Source organism: Enhydra lutris, unplaced genomic scaffold (genome assembly GCF_002288905.1).
Source record: "Enhydra lutris kenyoni isolate GAN:26980312 unplaced genomic scaffold, ASM228890v2 scaffoldscaffold16, whole genome shotgun sequence".
Lineage (NCBI taxonomy): Eukaryota > Metazoa > Chordata > Mammalia > Carnivora > Mustelidae > Enhydra > Enhydra lutris.
In genome coordinates this window covers 28,448,049-28,461,419 of record NW_019154100.1, presented here as the reverse complement: position 1 = coordinate 28,461,419, position 13,371 = coordinate 28,448,049, and the positions used below count along the sequence as shown (strand labels likewise).

Sequence of the window (13,371 nt, the reverse complement as noted above, 5' to 3'; positions counted from 1 at the left end):
TTTTAAAAATCCCTTGCAAATGTTGTCATATTTCAATATCTGGCTCCCTTCCTGGAATAGTGAGTCTGCACCTCAAAAAAGGAGCACCTTTTCACAGACTGCTGCCTCTGCAAATAGCTAGGTAGAGGATTCCTGCCATGCAGAGACCCCATTTGTGTATCTACCCGAAAGAGTGCTACAAGCTTGACGTGATGATTTAGAAATTCACCCACCTGCTACTCAACAGGAAATCCTGCACCCCGCTACATCTGGGAAGGACAACACGTATGTGGCTACAGCTATTAGAGGGGGGGAAAAAAAAAACAAACCTCACTAACTTTTCTAATCAGTCCCTAGTCTGCCTAGCGTCAAGTGCTTCAGCCCCAGCAAGTCTGATTATTCCAAAGTCTAAATGACAAGCACAACGCTAAAGCCTGAAACCTGATTCTTCTTTTAAAAAGTGTTTAGTCTGCTCTACATTTAATAATAGGTTGCTACCTTATTCCGTTTCAGAGCTGCACTTGAGTTACATGTTTGTCTATGTTTCATTTTCTTCAATGATAAAAAGGCAAGGCAACAAGTCATCAATTAAAAAAAAAAAGTAAAAGTAGAGTTCTCATAATATACCAGAGAAGAAGAATGCAAACTTCTGAAGCAGAATTTTCTTTCCCATTGATCTAATATTCTCAGTGGTATCACTAAAGGGCTATGCTAGGTAATTTTACATCATTTTGTGTTAAATTGACAGTGACTGGGAATACTATAAAAGCCCTACTAATTCGTACCAGTTATAAGAAAGATCAGTTTGAATTGGTGACCATTCTAATTATAGGGTATTTTTTTAAAGGTATTGCATTTTTATTATTTGCATGACTCAGATTCAACCAACAAAATGCAGCTTAATGGAATTCCTCAAGAATGCTGCTCAAATCAATAGAGAAAAGTATTGGGATTAGCGTATCTATTTTAGTTAGGAGTTGGGCTTCTCAGAAAAGGCATTTTTCTCAGGCAGTTCTAATATTCTTTCTAGAGTTACATTTATCCTGTGAATTTTTCAGCAAATGCCTTCTTTAAAATTTCCTTAGTTCCTATCCTTGTGTGAATTTTAATAAAGTCTTAATCAGGAAAGTCTACATTAAGTGAATTTTAAAATACACCCTCCTTTATAAGGGGCACAATCACTTACTGACAGAATTCCATGGAATTGTAGACAGGCTCCTTTACAATAAATGTGCCTTTTATTGAGTGTGAATACACAAAGGAGCAATGGGGTCCTCTCCATAACACTGAGGTTACTATTTCCCTGTATCTATCCCAAGAGGCAGTGTTTCCATGGCACAAACCAAGGCAACTCCGGGTTTTTAAACAATAGTTGTGGAATGTTTAAGGGTTGCCCATGGCTTGGGTGATCCAGGTCCCTGAGAGACGAGACACACTGGCAGAACTTTGGAATAGAATGCTGCAATCCACTTATGGTCAAGATGGAGAGCTGGCAGACTAGATGCCCTTAAGAGGGCCTTAAGTCAACTAGAAAATTCTCTGACAAGGGCATCTCCTATGACACATGGCTCCAGAAGACACAGATTGAGATTTAAATTAATCAGGTAAATAATCCACCCTTACTCACTGTCAGCCATGGTCTAGCCAGAGTGTTCCAACAACAATCAAAGCACAATTTTAATTGACGTTAGAGGAGCTGAGCTAGTAGAAAGGGTTATGAACACTGAGATCATGTCTCTGCAAGCTAGGTGAACAGAGGGGATCCAAGGTGAATCTCTTATCAAGCCCTGCCCTGGACTGTGGAAGCTAAAGCTTCAAATTTCCACTTACTCCCTAATTGCCTTTGTCAAAAAGGACTGCGTTCCAGATGGAATAGACTGAAAGCCAGGTTTTCCTATATGAAAAGGCCTCTGATCAAGGCCTCTGAGGTGTTCAGGTGAATTGTTAAAAAAAATTCAGTTTTACTTGACCATCTAGAAACATGAATGAGAAGCTAACTTCTATAACTTCTATAGAAGCTAACTATAAATGCCGATTGCCACTTGTCACAATGGAGGTGAAAATCTGATTTAAAAACACACTCTTTGGGGCACCTGGGTGGCTCAGTCAGTTGCTTCTGCCTTTGGCTCAGGTCATGTTCCCAAGGTCCTGGGATTGAGTCCCACATTGGGCTCCCTGTTCAGCAGAGGGCCTGCTTCTCCTCCTGCCTGCCACTCCCCCTGCTTGTGCGCTCTCTTGCTCTTTCTCTCTGACAAATAGATAAAATATTTTAAAATAAATAAATAAATATAAAAACACACTCTTTGTTCCTCTATATGCTAATGTGTCAGTATAATCTCCTTCTGAAAACCTTTGACTATTTTTTTCCATTTGATGACTCTTGAATAAATATGCCAGTAATAGAAGAGAAAACAGTTCATAGATGTATATCCAAACATACATCTAACACTAACACATGTTCTTAGTACATGGAGCTTACCAAATCTAGATGTACAATGAGAAAATTATACACAGACAGGAGCTTTGGACAAACTATTTATCCTCCCGATCTTGTTTCCTCATATGAAAAGAGTGACCAGGATTAAATGACATAATGTATATAAAGCAGGAGGCACGATTATAGGCATAAGATAAGGCAATAAATGGTCATGCTGCCCTCTGGTGTGAGCCATTTCCACCACCCTCTGTTCCATAAAGATCTGAATAATTTCGACAGTGAGAAATCACGATGTACATTTGCCATCAATGGAAGAGGAGGTAAATATGGTCCCTGTGTGTGTGTGAGAGAGAGAGAGAGAGAAAGAGAGAGAGACAGAGAGAGAGAGATTTATTTATTTAGTCAGGATTCCAAAATGAATGTGGAGTGAGATATGTCACCTTTTCTCTGACTTCCTCTTTAAAATGCCCATGGATAGGGGCATCTCTGTGGCTCAGTTGGTTAAGTATCCAACTCAGTTTCAGCTCAGGTCATGATCTCAGGTTGTGAGATCAAGCCCTGTGTTGGGGGCTCTCTCTCCTTCTCCCTCTGCCCCTCCTTGCCCTCTCTCTCTGAAAAAATAAAAAATGATAAAACAATTAAAAAATAAAATGTCCACAGATTATTAAGTAGGTTTGTAGCAAACAGCCATGAGCAATGGCTCTGGGTTCTGAAATTATGTGATTAATCATGATCAGTCTCTTGGAAGACAAGTGTTCTACTCCACTGAACAACAATCTTGCTTTCTCCATGGCGAGAATTAGGTTTAGAGCCTGGAACTAGAGAGAGTCCCTAATTCTAGACTTAATCCAGGGACACAACTGGGTTCAGAGGAAGAACTATTTTATCATATGTGATAGATGCTTGGCGTCAGATGGGAGTAGGAAGATGGAATGAGGATGCCAGTCTCTCTCACATCTTTTCTGTGTGTGAGCTACACCATGTCCGGTGGGATGGCGTCACCGCTTTCAGTCTTCATTCAGAAGACAGGGAGAAAGGTCACTTGAACCCACCATGCTGAGCATCAGGTCTCTGTTGAAATGCTGCTAATGTGGAGAGGCCTCTCCTGACCTCCTTTAGCAGCTCACTGGGCACCTGTTTCACCTTGCCATGTTCATCTTCATCAGAGCACTTGTCACTAACTCATACATTCTTGTTTACTAATCTCAGGGGAGGGGTGTTGTGAATGATCTCTCTGCCTGCCTCCCTACCTCTAGTAGAGTATAGTAAGTTCCATGGAAGAGTGACCTCATCTGTCTTGGTCAGCGCAGCAACCCCAGCACCGAGCACAAAAGGATCTTTGCAGACACGCTCAGTGTTTGTTGAATGAATAAATAAGTGTAAATGGATGGGCAATCTCAGACCCTCTTCCCACACCTTGGCTGCTGCCTGCCCTCATTTCCCTCCAAGCACACACCAGTTGCCTTCAGCATTAACTGGGCTGTGATGTCTGGTGTGATTTATTAGGTATTCGAAGGCATGGTTTCATGCATCCCCTTCTCAGGCTTCCCACCTGAGATGTTGACTGGGTTTAACCTTTTGAGGAAAGGTGTGCAACACTCTTCACTTCCTTTTCATGAAGCAAAATTCATCATCTTCTAGATCACTATTTCCACCATACACCCCCACCACCCAGAGGCACACATGCATATTCTTCTCATTTAGATTTTTTGCTTATTTGCTTGTCTGGCTATAAATAAAACTGCACTTTGATTTGCATTCTGGTTCTTTCCTGTACAGAACTTGGGAACTCTGTCAATAAGTGGGGGTGGGAATTTCTGACAGGTCAAGATGTGGAAATTCCTGAATACCTAGCAATGATACCATTAAAATAGACCCAAATACCATACTGTTTCGCTCTAGTACAAAAATTTGATCATAATTTTCAAACCAAACAGATCTCTTGTCACATAATGGCTGATAATTTTGCAACCTGTGTGGTAAAGCATATTGTCCTCAGTGGGTTCCCATTTCAAACTTGGCACCTAAAACCTCTGATATCACAATTTCCCTCACCATTTATTTTTTATAAACATATAATGTATTTTTATCCCCAGGGGTACAGGTCTGTGAATTACCAGGTTTACACACTGTGAAATGATTTTAAGTCGCAAAAAGAACAGCTGAAGGGAAAGACTAAAGCCCATCATCATATCAGGACTCTGAAAATGTACCTCGAGGACCAAATAAGAATGGAAGGACAAAGGTGGCAGGGGCTAGAAGTCTTCGTCCTTAGAATCCGCCATCACCACCCCATTCATGCCCCAACTAGTGCTGTCCCTCTGGAATGAGGTTTTATGGTTACTCTCTATCCATACGAGCAGACTCATCTTAATGAAACATTGTGACTGTCACTTTTACTACTCTGCCTTACAGCATGTCAAAGATCATTTACAATCGTTTTGAGTTGTAAATTGTACCTGGTCTAAATAAAGTGGACTTTATGGCAAAGCTAGGAAATTATTTCAGATCTTCATAACTCTTTGGACACTTACCTTCAAAAAGTCTGTCTGTGGCATCTTAATTGTTTTGCTGACTGAAATATTTGCAATTAATGTAAGACAAAGTAATTTTCCAAAATACAAGTTAACCAGATATCCTGAAATTAGTAATGAACACTCCTACCATACTTCCTCTTCATAATATGTGCCAAACTGCAATTCATCCGAAATGAAATTTTGTGTAATTGAATATTGCTTGGGAAAAAAAAAAAAGTGGCCTAAAAGGGACTTGAAGATTTTTGCGCTACTGATGCTTGCTGATTTCAGGTTTAATTTATATTATTTTTTATTGTTTCTGTTACTTTCTCTCAAGCTGTAGGAAATCTTTCATCCTTAAGATAGACCACAAAATAAGCTTAAAGTAGATTCAGAAATAAAATTCTAAAAGACATTTCAGTAGATTTTGGAGCCTTTGATAAATTCAAATCTAAATAAATCAAGATATAAGACAAGTAAAACTTCAGTCACATTTGTAATCACAATCTAATATGCTAAAACTAACATGAGATTTGAAATACATACATCAAAGTCTTTCTTGGGAAAAAAAGTAACAAAGTAAAAATGTCCAACAGACAGCCTATTACAGTGTAGTGTGGACAACACTGGCCTGTGACATAATGTAGACCTCTGTCACCTAAATGCTAAGTAATGAGCTGCGCTGGACAGCTCTGTTTCTGTTTTCCAGCAAGAAAATTCTATGACACTACAAGCATGGAAAGTGGACAGAAAGTTTAAAAATGTAGCACCTAATTTCACTCAGAGTAAGAAATGGCCTCATACTAGCTTCAACACAAACCATGAGAAAGCAGAAGAAAAATGCTCCATTATTTTATTCAAGCTATTTTCCCTCATATTTATTTCTCCCTTCATTTTCTTATTCCAAGTTTGGCATAATAAAAATTAGAGAGAATTTCCTCTCAATAATTACCCAGCTGGCACTACCATTACTGGCAGCAATGTCTTCAAGCTAACAAAGATCTGGTTGAGAACAACTGAAAAGTTGCAAGAGCTTAATCAAAAGCCTGTTTATAGGCAGCACACAGAAGTGTTCACACATCCTTAATTCCTTTTTTTTCAGACCTTTGGATGGGGCTCCTTATAGGGCCACCCCAGCCGTTTACCTGAAAGATACTGCCTGGTACTTACTACGAAGCAGTAATATCTCCACATAACCTAACACCCACCTCCCACTCTCCTACCCCCAAGGAGCCTATTTTTGGAATTCTATTTGGGAAAAATAAAAGGCGAACTTATAAGTTTAAATACTAGGAGACGCACAGTCTACAGCCCTCCTACCTCCTACTTGCATATATATATCTGCTCATTGTTTAACTATGAAGTTATACCACATTATAAATGATAGAACAAACTCAATGATAAAACGGAAAGAATGGACCATCCTTCCTAACACTGCTGGGTTTTTATAATTCTTACAGAACTTTCTGAAGTTTCTGCATCTCGGTTTCTAGACTTAAGGGAAGATAAAACTATTTCTGAAGAGCCAACTAGTTCAATCCAAACAAACAGGCTGAGAGAGAGGTGGTAGGTGGCAGGGGAGGCAAAGGAAGAGGCTGCCTTTCAACTAGAGATTCTGCAAAACCACAACACACCTGCACCATTAACAAGTCACTGGTGGGACTGTGAAGACGTGTGGTTGGCTCTGTCTCCAGAAGTATGAGATCGTGCCTATCAACTGCTGAAACTGGACAAGGCAGCCTCCGCTGAGCAAGTCAGGGGGCTAGGACTCCACATCAAGGACCCTCATCTTTGCCCTGTGTGGGCAGCTTGGGGAGGCTGCTCCGTCACCCTAAGCCCCTTCTTCTCTATCAGTAAAATACGAGTTGTAATATTAACCTGCCTGACAAAACTCTTACAGGATTTACTAATAATAGGGATAATAAAATAGTTGTAAAATTTAAGTGCCATAGAAATGCTAAATTATATGAGCCGGGCCTGCCAGGGCAGTCCGTTTCTCTTCTGATATCATTTAAAGCATATTTACGGGTGTATTATCTCTTTCATGATGCCAAGGAGACAGTGGCTTCATGAAATATTCCTAGCCTAGGAAGGGTAACAGGAAATGCTTCAACTACTCTGCCAGGGATTAGGAAACACTCTCACTTACATTCTTGCACTAGATCTTCACAATGAGCCTGTGGAATAGACTGGGCAGACAAAATCATTCCCATTTTACGGAAAAAGAAACTGAGGCCCCAAATTGTTCACTAGCACAGCCCAAGGTCATTTAGGAAAGACCCCATGCTCGAGTTCAAGTTTCCCCACTCCTGGCCCTGCCCCCTGTTTTATTTATTTTTTTTTAAAGATTTTATTTATTTATTTGACAGACAGAGATCACAAGTAGGCAGAGAAGCAGACAGATAGAGAGAGGTGGAAGCAGGCTCCCTGCAGAGCACAGAGCCCGATGTGGGGCTCGATCCCAGGACACTAGGACCATGACCTGAGCTGAAGGCAGAGGCTTTAACCCACTGAGCCACCCAGGTGCCCCCCTGCCCCCGTTTTAATTCACTGCACCACCTATCAAAATGGGAAGGAATGGCAATTGCTTGATGGATTAATTGTGATGTTGATTTATTTCTGCTCACAGCTGCTGAGCCCTTGCTTTGGTTCCCTACATTATCACCTTATTTAATCTCCCACTTGGGAGGAAGGTATAGTTTCTTTAAAAAAGTTTCATTGATCACCTCTGTTGCAAAAGAGAGAGAGAGAGAGCGCGCGCTTCTTCTACTACACATACCATTTTCCTTACAATTCTCATGCAAAATAGATATTAGCCCATCCTCTAGTTTAGATACATTTCCACAGGTACACTACATTGTGGTGTCCTCAAGAACAGCAAGGACACCAATCTTTGCATCTCCCGTGCTACTCGGAGCAGCACAGTATGCATCACAGATGCTCAATGAAGATGTTCTGCTTGACTGATTACAGGTATGTGATTTTTAAGAAATACTTATATGGAGCCAACTTCCACAGTAATAAATATTTTACATTCCTGAAAATGAGAAATCAAAGCTCTTTGGTTATTTGAGTGAACACCACATTAGCTGATTACACTTCTGCTTACCATTATTTGAAGCCTCTGCTGTACCTTCGAAATAGATGTCTTCAAGGCATAGAATATGCCAGTGGAAATCATGTTATCGTAAGAACAAGTATGTCCCATGCGGCTGATGCGCTCACCCAGAGCCTTTTTGCCTGATGGCTGCTTACCTGATAACATATTGTCTGTTTTTATTGAGGGGAACTTCAAAGTCATTTCATGCTTGTGTCTATGAATCATCAGATGGTCCTCTGTGGGGAAGCGCTGTCAGACAAATAGAAACAAAAAGGGGTGGGGGAGGGGAAAGGAGCCATTCAGTTTTATAATGCATATTTGCCATCACAGAGAAAAAGTTGTATTCAGCATTGCACATGTGACAGGCAAAACAAAAAATCAGTTCTGAAAAAGTGTGAAAGCTTGCTAAGTTAAATGCCAAATTATTTTTTGCAAGCAAATGTGCTGAGATGTTCCTTTGAATTGCACCCAAATATATGCATCATTATTTCCTTTACAGTTTACCAGGGGCTTAAATAGGTTACAATAAAATCTGGCTGAATAGTAATAAGAAATAGGAGACCTTTGCCTGCCATCATCTCTGACTCCTCACACCTTCCCCAGGAATTCCTTGCAAAGGCCTCGACTTCCTAAATAGTCTTTGAATATCATCAGCTGTGAAGACTCATCAGTCAACTGGGTATTTCCTTAGGAACTAGAGGTTTGCATCTGGGGAAGACTTTAAATTTGTGTTTAGTTAAAGAATAAGCGAGAAAAAGGTAATGAGCAATGCTGAAAGTATTCAAATATTCTATGCAATAGAACTATGCTATACCTTCGAAGAATAAGAGTGTTTGGATGAATGCTCATATACACAAAGAAATTAATGGTGACATCATGACAAAGTAAATTCTCTCATTTTTACCTATATATGAGAAGAAAATATGTCCAAATAGAAAAATGAATTTAGACCTAAGTAGCACTGGAGTTTCGCAAGATTATTTGGAACTTTTGTCTCGTAGTTACTGTTCTATGTAACCATATAAAATAGTATACTACAAAATAGTATGAAATAGTCTAAGCCATAATAAGTATGCTAGATGTTATCTATAGATTAACCAGAAGTAGGAAAAATGCATGAAGTAGGAAAAGAATTTTGATTCATGTCAGACATTGGGAAAGAATTACATGTCATGCTTAACTGTTTGACATAAACACCTACAAATATGCCTGTAACATTTGTATAGTATGTTCTGTTCATGAAGGCCTTGCACACCACACTCATTATGTGATCTTTTAGAAGTATACAGATGACTTATAGTCATATGACAAAGATTTTTAGTATTCTATATTCTGTACCATGTAGTAAACCAACACTTTATTTTTAATTTTCGGAGAGTGATATTACAGTTGTTTAAAATGCAGCTCTCAGAGCGCCTGGGTGGCTCAGTGGGTTGGGGTCTCTGCCTTCAGCTCAGGTCATGATCCCAGGGTCCTGGGATCCAGCCCCACATCGGGCTCTCTGTTCAGCAGGGAGCCTGCTTCCTCCTCTCTCTCTGCCTGCCTCTCTGCCTACTTGTGATCTCTGTCTGTCAAATACATAAAATAAAATAAAATCTTTTAAAAAAATAATAAAAAAATAAAATGTAGCTCTCAAATGTTTTCAGTTGTCTGGCTTCTGGTCACACGGTAGGATTGGATTTCCTGGCCCTTTTGTGGTTAAGTGGGGCCATGTAACTAGTACTATCCATGGAGTCATGAATGGAAGTGACATGTCACTCACATGTCAGCACCTAATTCCTGGAGCAAGACCCTTTCCCCTTTAACATGGCAATTCACAATACTAGAAATAGTGACTGCTCAATTATCCTAAAGCTTTGAAGATTTACGAAGAGCATTTCTGAATTCTAGATGATTACGAAGAGGGTCCTGCCAAGTTACAATAGAAATGTATGCCTGGCAATTGAAATAAGACTTTGCTGTTTGAAGCCCTGAAGCTTTGGGTTGATTTGTTATTGCAGCACATCCTAGCCTCTCCTGACTCAGGCTGGTAGGTTTTAATAGCTGAACTTAACAGAGCATCTGCTTTACCAAGGTCAAATGAAAACACAACAAAAGACAATAAACTCTGCTGAACATTTCTGAATCTTTGACAATTTAGAAAGTCTCCCAGAGCTTCGCATTTCCTCAGGATAGTCATTAGAAGTTTCAATTACCATTATATACTGTGGTAGAAATCTTCTCTGCAAATAGTACAGATTTGTGTTCATATGAATGAGGGAATTCACTGGGCTAAATCCTCTGGAATATTCTGAAAGTAGTTTGGGGAATAAATATCACCTAGTTATTTGTCATTTGTATCATATAAATTGGAGCATATAGACTCTGCAAAGCCTGGCAACAATATCAAGTTCTAACTACATAGAAGTCTGATTTATAATGACATGGGGTTTTGCTGCAGCTTCATCTATTCTCTTGCTCCTTTATCACACCTTATAATGACTACATCAAAAATAGGACACTACCATGTGTGGTTTAGAGACAAGTTAAACTTCTTAGTCTTTCTGTTAAAATCCATATTATAATTTTTATTGGGATATATATAATCTAGAAACAACATGGTAGTATCCTACATTTCGTATTTGTAAGCCACTTTTTGGTTCCATAAAATAAACAGAATATTAACCTGATTACTTACTAAATAATAATAATTTCCATAATATGTCATATTAACTATAAATACCTCCTCAAAGAGACAACACAGGACATCACAGGGCTTTTTTAATTTAGCAGGAAAAGAGCAGCAAATTTTATGTAACCAAGATGTCCAGTCTATGACAGATACACAGCTGAGAGAGACCCCTTGAACTCAAAGCATGTTCACGCCAAGGGAAAAGGAGTGGTGAAATTAACAATGGACTCTGTGTGCTCAGGAAGAGCAAGAGAAGCTTCTCTTTACTCCTGGAACAAAGCTGCATACAAAAAAACTTCCTGGTATTGTAGACCATTCCTAATAGCGCAGAGCTTCTTTCCATGAGGGAAAAGGGGGAAATATCCTTCCATCACTGCCAAAGTAGCACAGGCACTAGTAACTCACATTAACTCCCCTTCCCAATCCCCAGCCATCATTTCTTCTCCATGCAGGTCCCCAGATTCTGGAAGGTCACTACAGTAAATGCCATGATTATAACAATGGACTTAATTGTGATTTGCTAACACCCCACCAAGAGACCCTTGGAATCACTAGTCAACTGCTACATTTCCTCAATTCTAATGCATCTTCAAATTGAAAGATGCACACATTTTTTAACCAACTTGTCAGAAAAAGAAACACTTTCACCTTAAAAAAAAAATCAAGTTTTAGATGCAGCTTCACAAGGGGTTGGGGGGAAAGGCTTGGAGTTTTTCCTTAAAACCAAGAAACTATGGAAATCCTCAATTCTCATTTTGTCCAACCAGTTCACTCACAGCCTTCTCAAGGAAATGACCTGTTCTTTCCCTGAGTTCAAGGTCATTAGAAATGCACTCCTCAACCTTCACTACTGTCTCTACCTCAGAATTTGCGTATAACTTCATAGTGCTGCTTCCATTCCTTCCTGCCTCAGAGGAATAGCACCCCCTTCTCCCTCATGGGCTCTTGCACACCCTTGTCTTCTGGGGGTTTGTGCTTCGGTTGTGGATCTTCAATCCAGCATGCTCACTTCTCCTTGCCCTTGACTAAATCCTGCCCAGCTAGCCTTTCATTTTAAAAATGAAGGCTGCTTCCTTCCCAGACTACCATTATATCACTGTTTCCCATCATTCCCTAGTGCTCTTGAAAGAGTCCTCTATGCTGGCCACCTCCACTTCCTCACCACCCACTCACTCATTAATCCCTTCCAACCTAGCCCCCACCCGGACTCCTCTCTCATAGGTCACCCGCCAGGACCCAACTGCCAAACCCAACAGCTTCTGCTCAGTCTCTCACTGTCCCGGCTCTAGCAGCGTCTGACACCAGTGACCACATGTCTGTGGCATTATTTATTTATACCCTGCCTGATTCCAAACAGGAGAAAAGACAGCTTACAGCAACACATAAAATGGAATGGGAGAGCATCAGCTAAAAATCAGGGGGCCCCCCAAAGGAGAAGGGATTTTAAAAAAGCAAAACTAAAGTCAAAACGCAAAATCATCAGGCGGCAGTCATTCTCAACTGGGGGCCATTTAGCAATGCCTGGAGACATTTTTGGTTTTCACAGCTGGGGAGTGGCCCCTGGGACCTAGAAGGTAGATGTCAGGGATGCTGTCAAGCATCCTGTGATGCAAGGAGAGCCCTTCACAACGAGGAATTATTCTGCCCCAAGAGTTACCAGTGCCAAGCTTGGGAATTTCTGCCGCGTGGCCCATATTACAGCAGCAGTAATAGTAACAACGGTGAATGTTAATTGAGCATTTATTATGTGCGGTCCTTACACGAAATACGTGCAATATCTCTTCTAATCCTCGCAATGATTCCACTTGATGGGAGCCTTTGGAGGCAAATAGGTTTACTCTCTAGCACGGCATGCTGACTTCCCCTCTTAAAGTTTAGATAAATGGAAAAACTGTGGGTTCTAGAAAAGTTACAGGGGGCTTATTGTTCTCAAAGAGGAAAACAAAACAAAAAACAGAATTCAACTCTGATGATGAGCTGTTTCACCAGTAATCCAGAGGCCCCGTATCAAGTGACTATTGTAAAAGCAGCATCCTCCCTCCCCTTTCTGAAATAACAGTCCTGAACATCTGGTGGGCAGGATGTGTCTGGCTGACTTCCAAGGGAAAAGTTAAGGATGGAAATGGCTAATGCTGATGTATTTCAGGGGCTGTGAGGGAAGCAGTTCAAACTATTCAAAGTAGAAAATCGTAATAATGAGGAGGAAGATGGTGATGAAGATGATGCGGCCGTGGTGGTAGTGATGGTGGAGGGGGTTCTCACAATATCTTAGTGAAGAAACAAAGCCTACAGCAGGCGAGATTGCCAAGTGAGAGCTGTTTCCCCGTCAAAAGGCAGCTACATCCCTGGCAGAACAGACCAAAGGATCCCCACACTCACCTGAGAGCAGCCCGGGGCACTGCAGACGAATGGCCTCTCCTGCTCTAAATTCATCTTGGATTCCTCATAAATCTGTAGGGACAGGGGGAGAGGGAGGAAGGAAAACAGAAATCCATGAATATCCCCTGCTTCTACCTAAGAAACTTGAGAAAGGCAATTGCTCGGAGCCCCTTTCTATGCCAATCCCCAAATTAGACAAGATAAACATGAACGCAAGCCTGGGTCCCGCCTTGCTGAAGTTCGCCAGGCTTTCTGCCGACTGCGCTCCTATTGTTTGCCTGAGTGTAGA

General features: G+C 40.7%; 1 protein-coding gene across 1 annotated transcript in view; it reads right to left on the bottom strand.

Annotated features, from left to right (window-relative positions):
• The window catches only part of LOC111147321 (cAMP responsive element binding protein 5), a 351,699-nt gene extending 338,551 nt beyond the window's left edge, over positions 1-13,148 (bottom strand). Inside the window, exons 1-2 of the mRNA XM_022503309.1 lie at positions 13,083-13,148; positions 8,188-8,281 (exon numbers count right to left, since the gene is read on the bottom strand). Coding sequence (XP_022359017.1) covers positions 8,188-8,281; positions 13,083-13,136 — 148 coding nt within the window. The 5' untranslated portion in view covers positions 13,137-13,148. The remainder of the gene's footprint in view (positions 1-8,187; positions 8,282-13,082) is intronic.
• Positions 13,149-13,371: the final 223 nt, after the last annotated feature.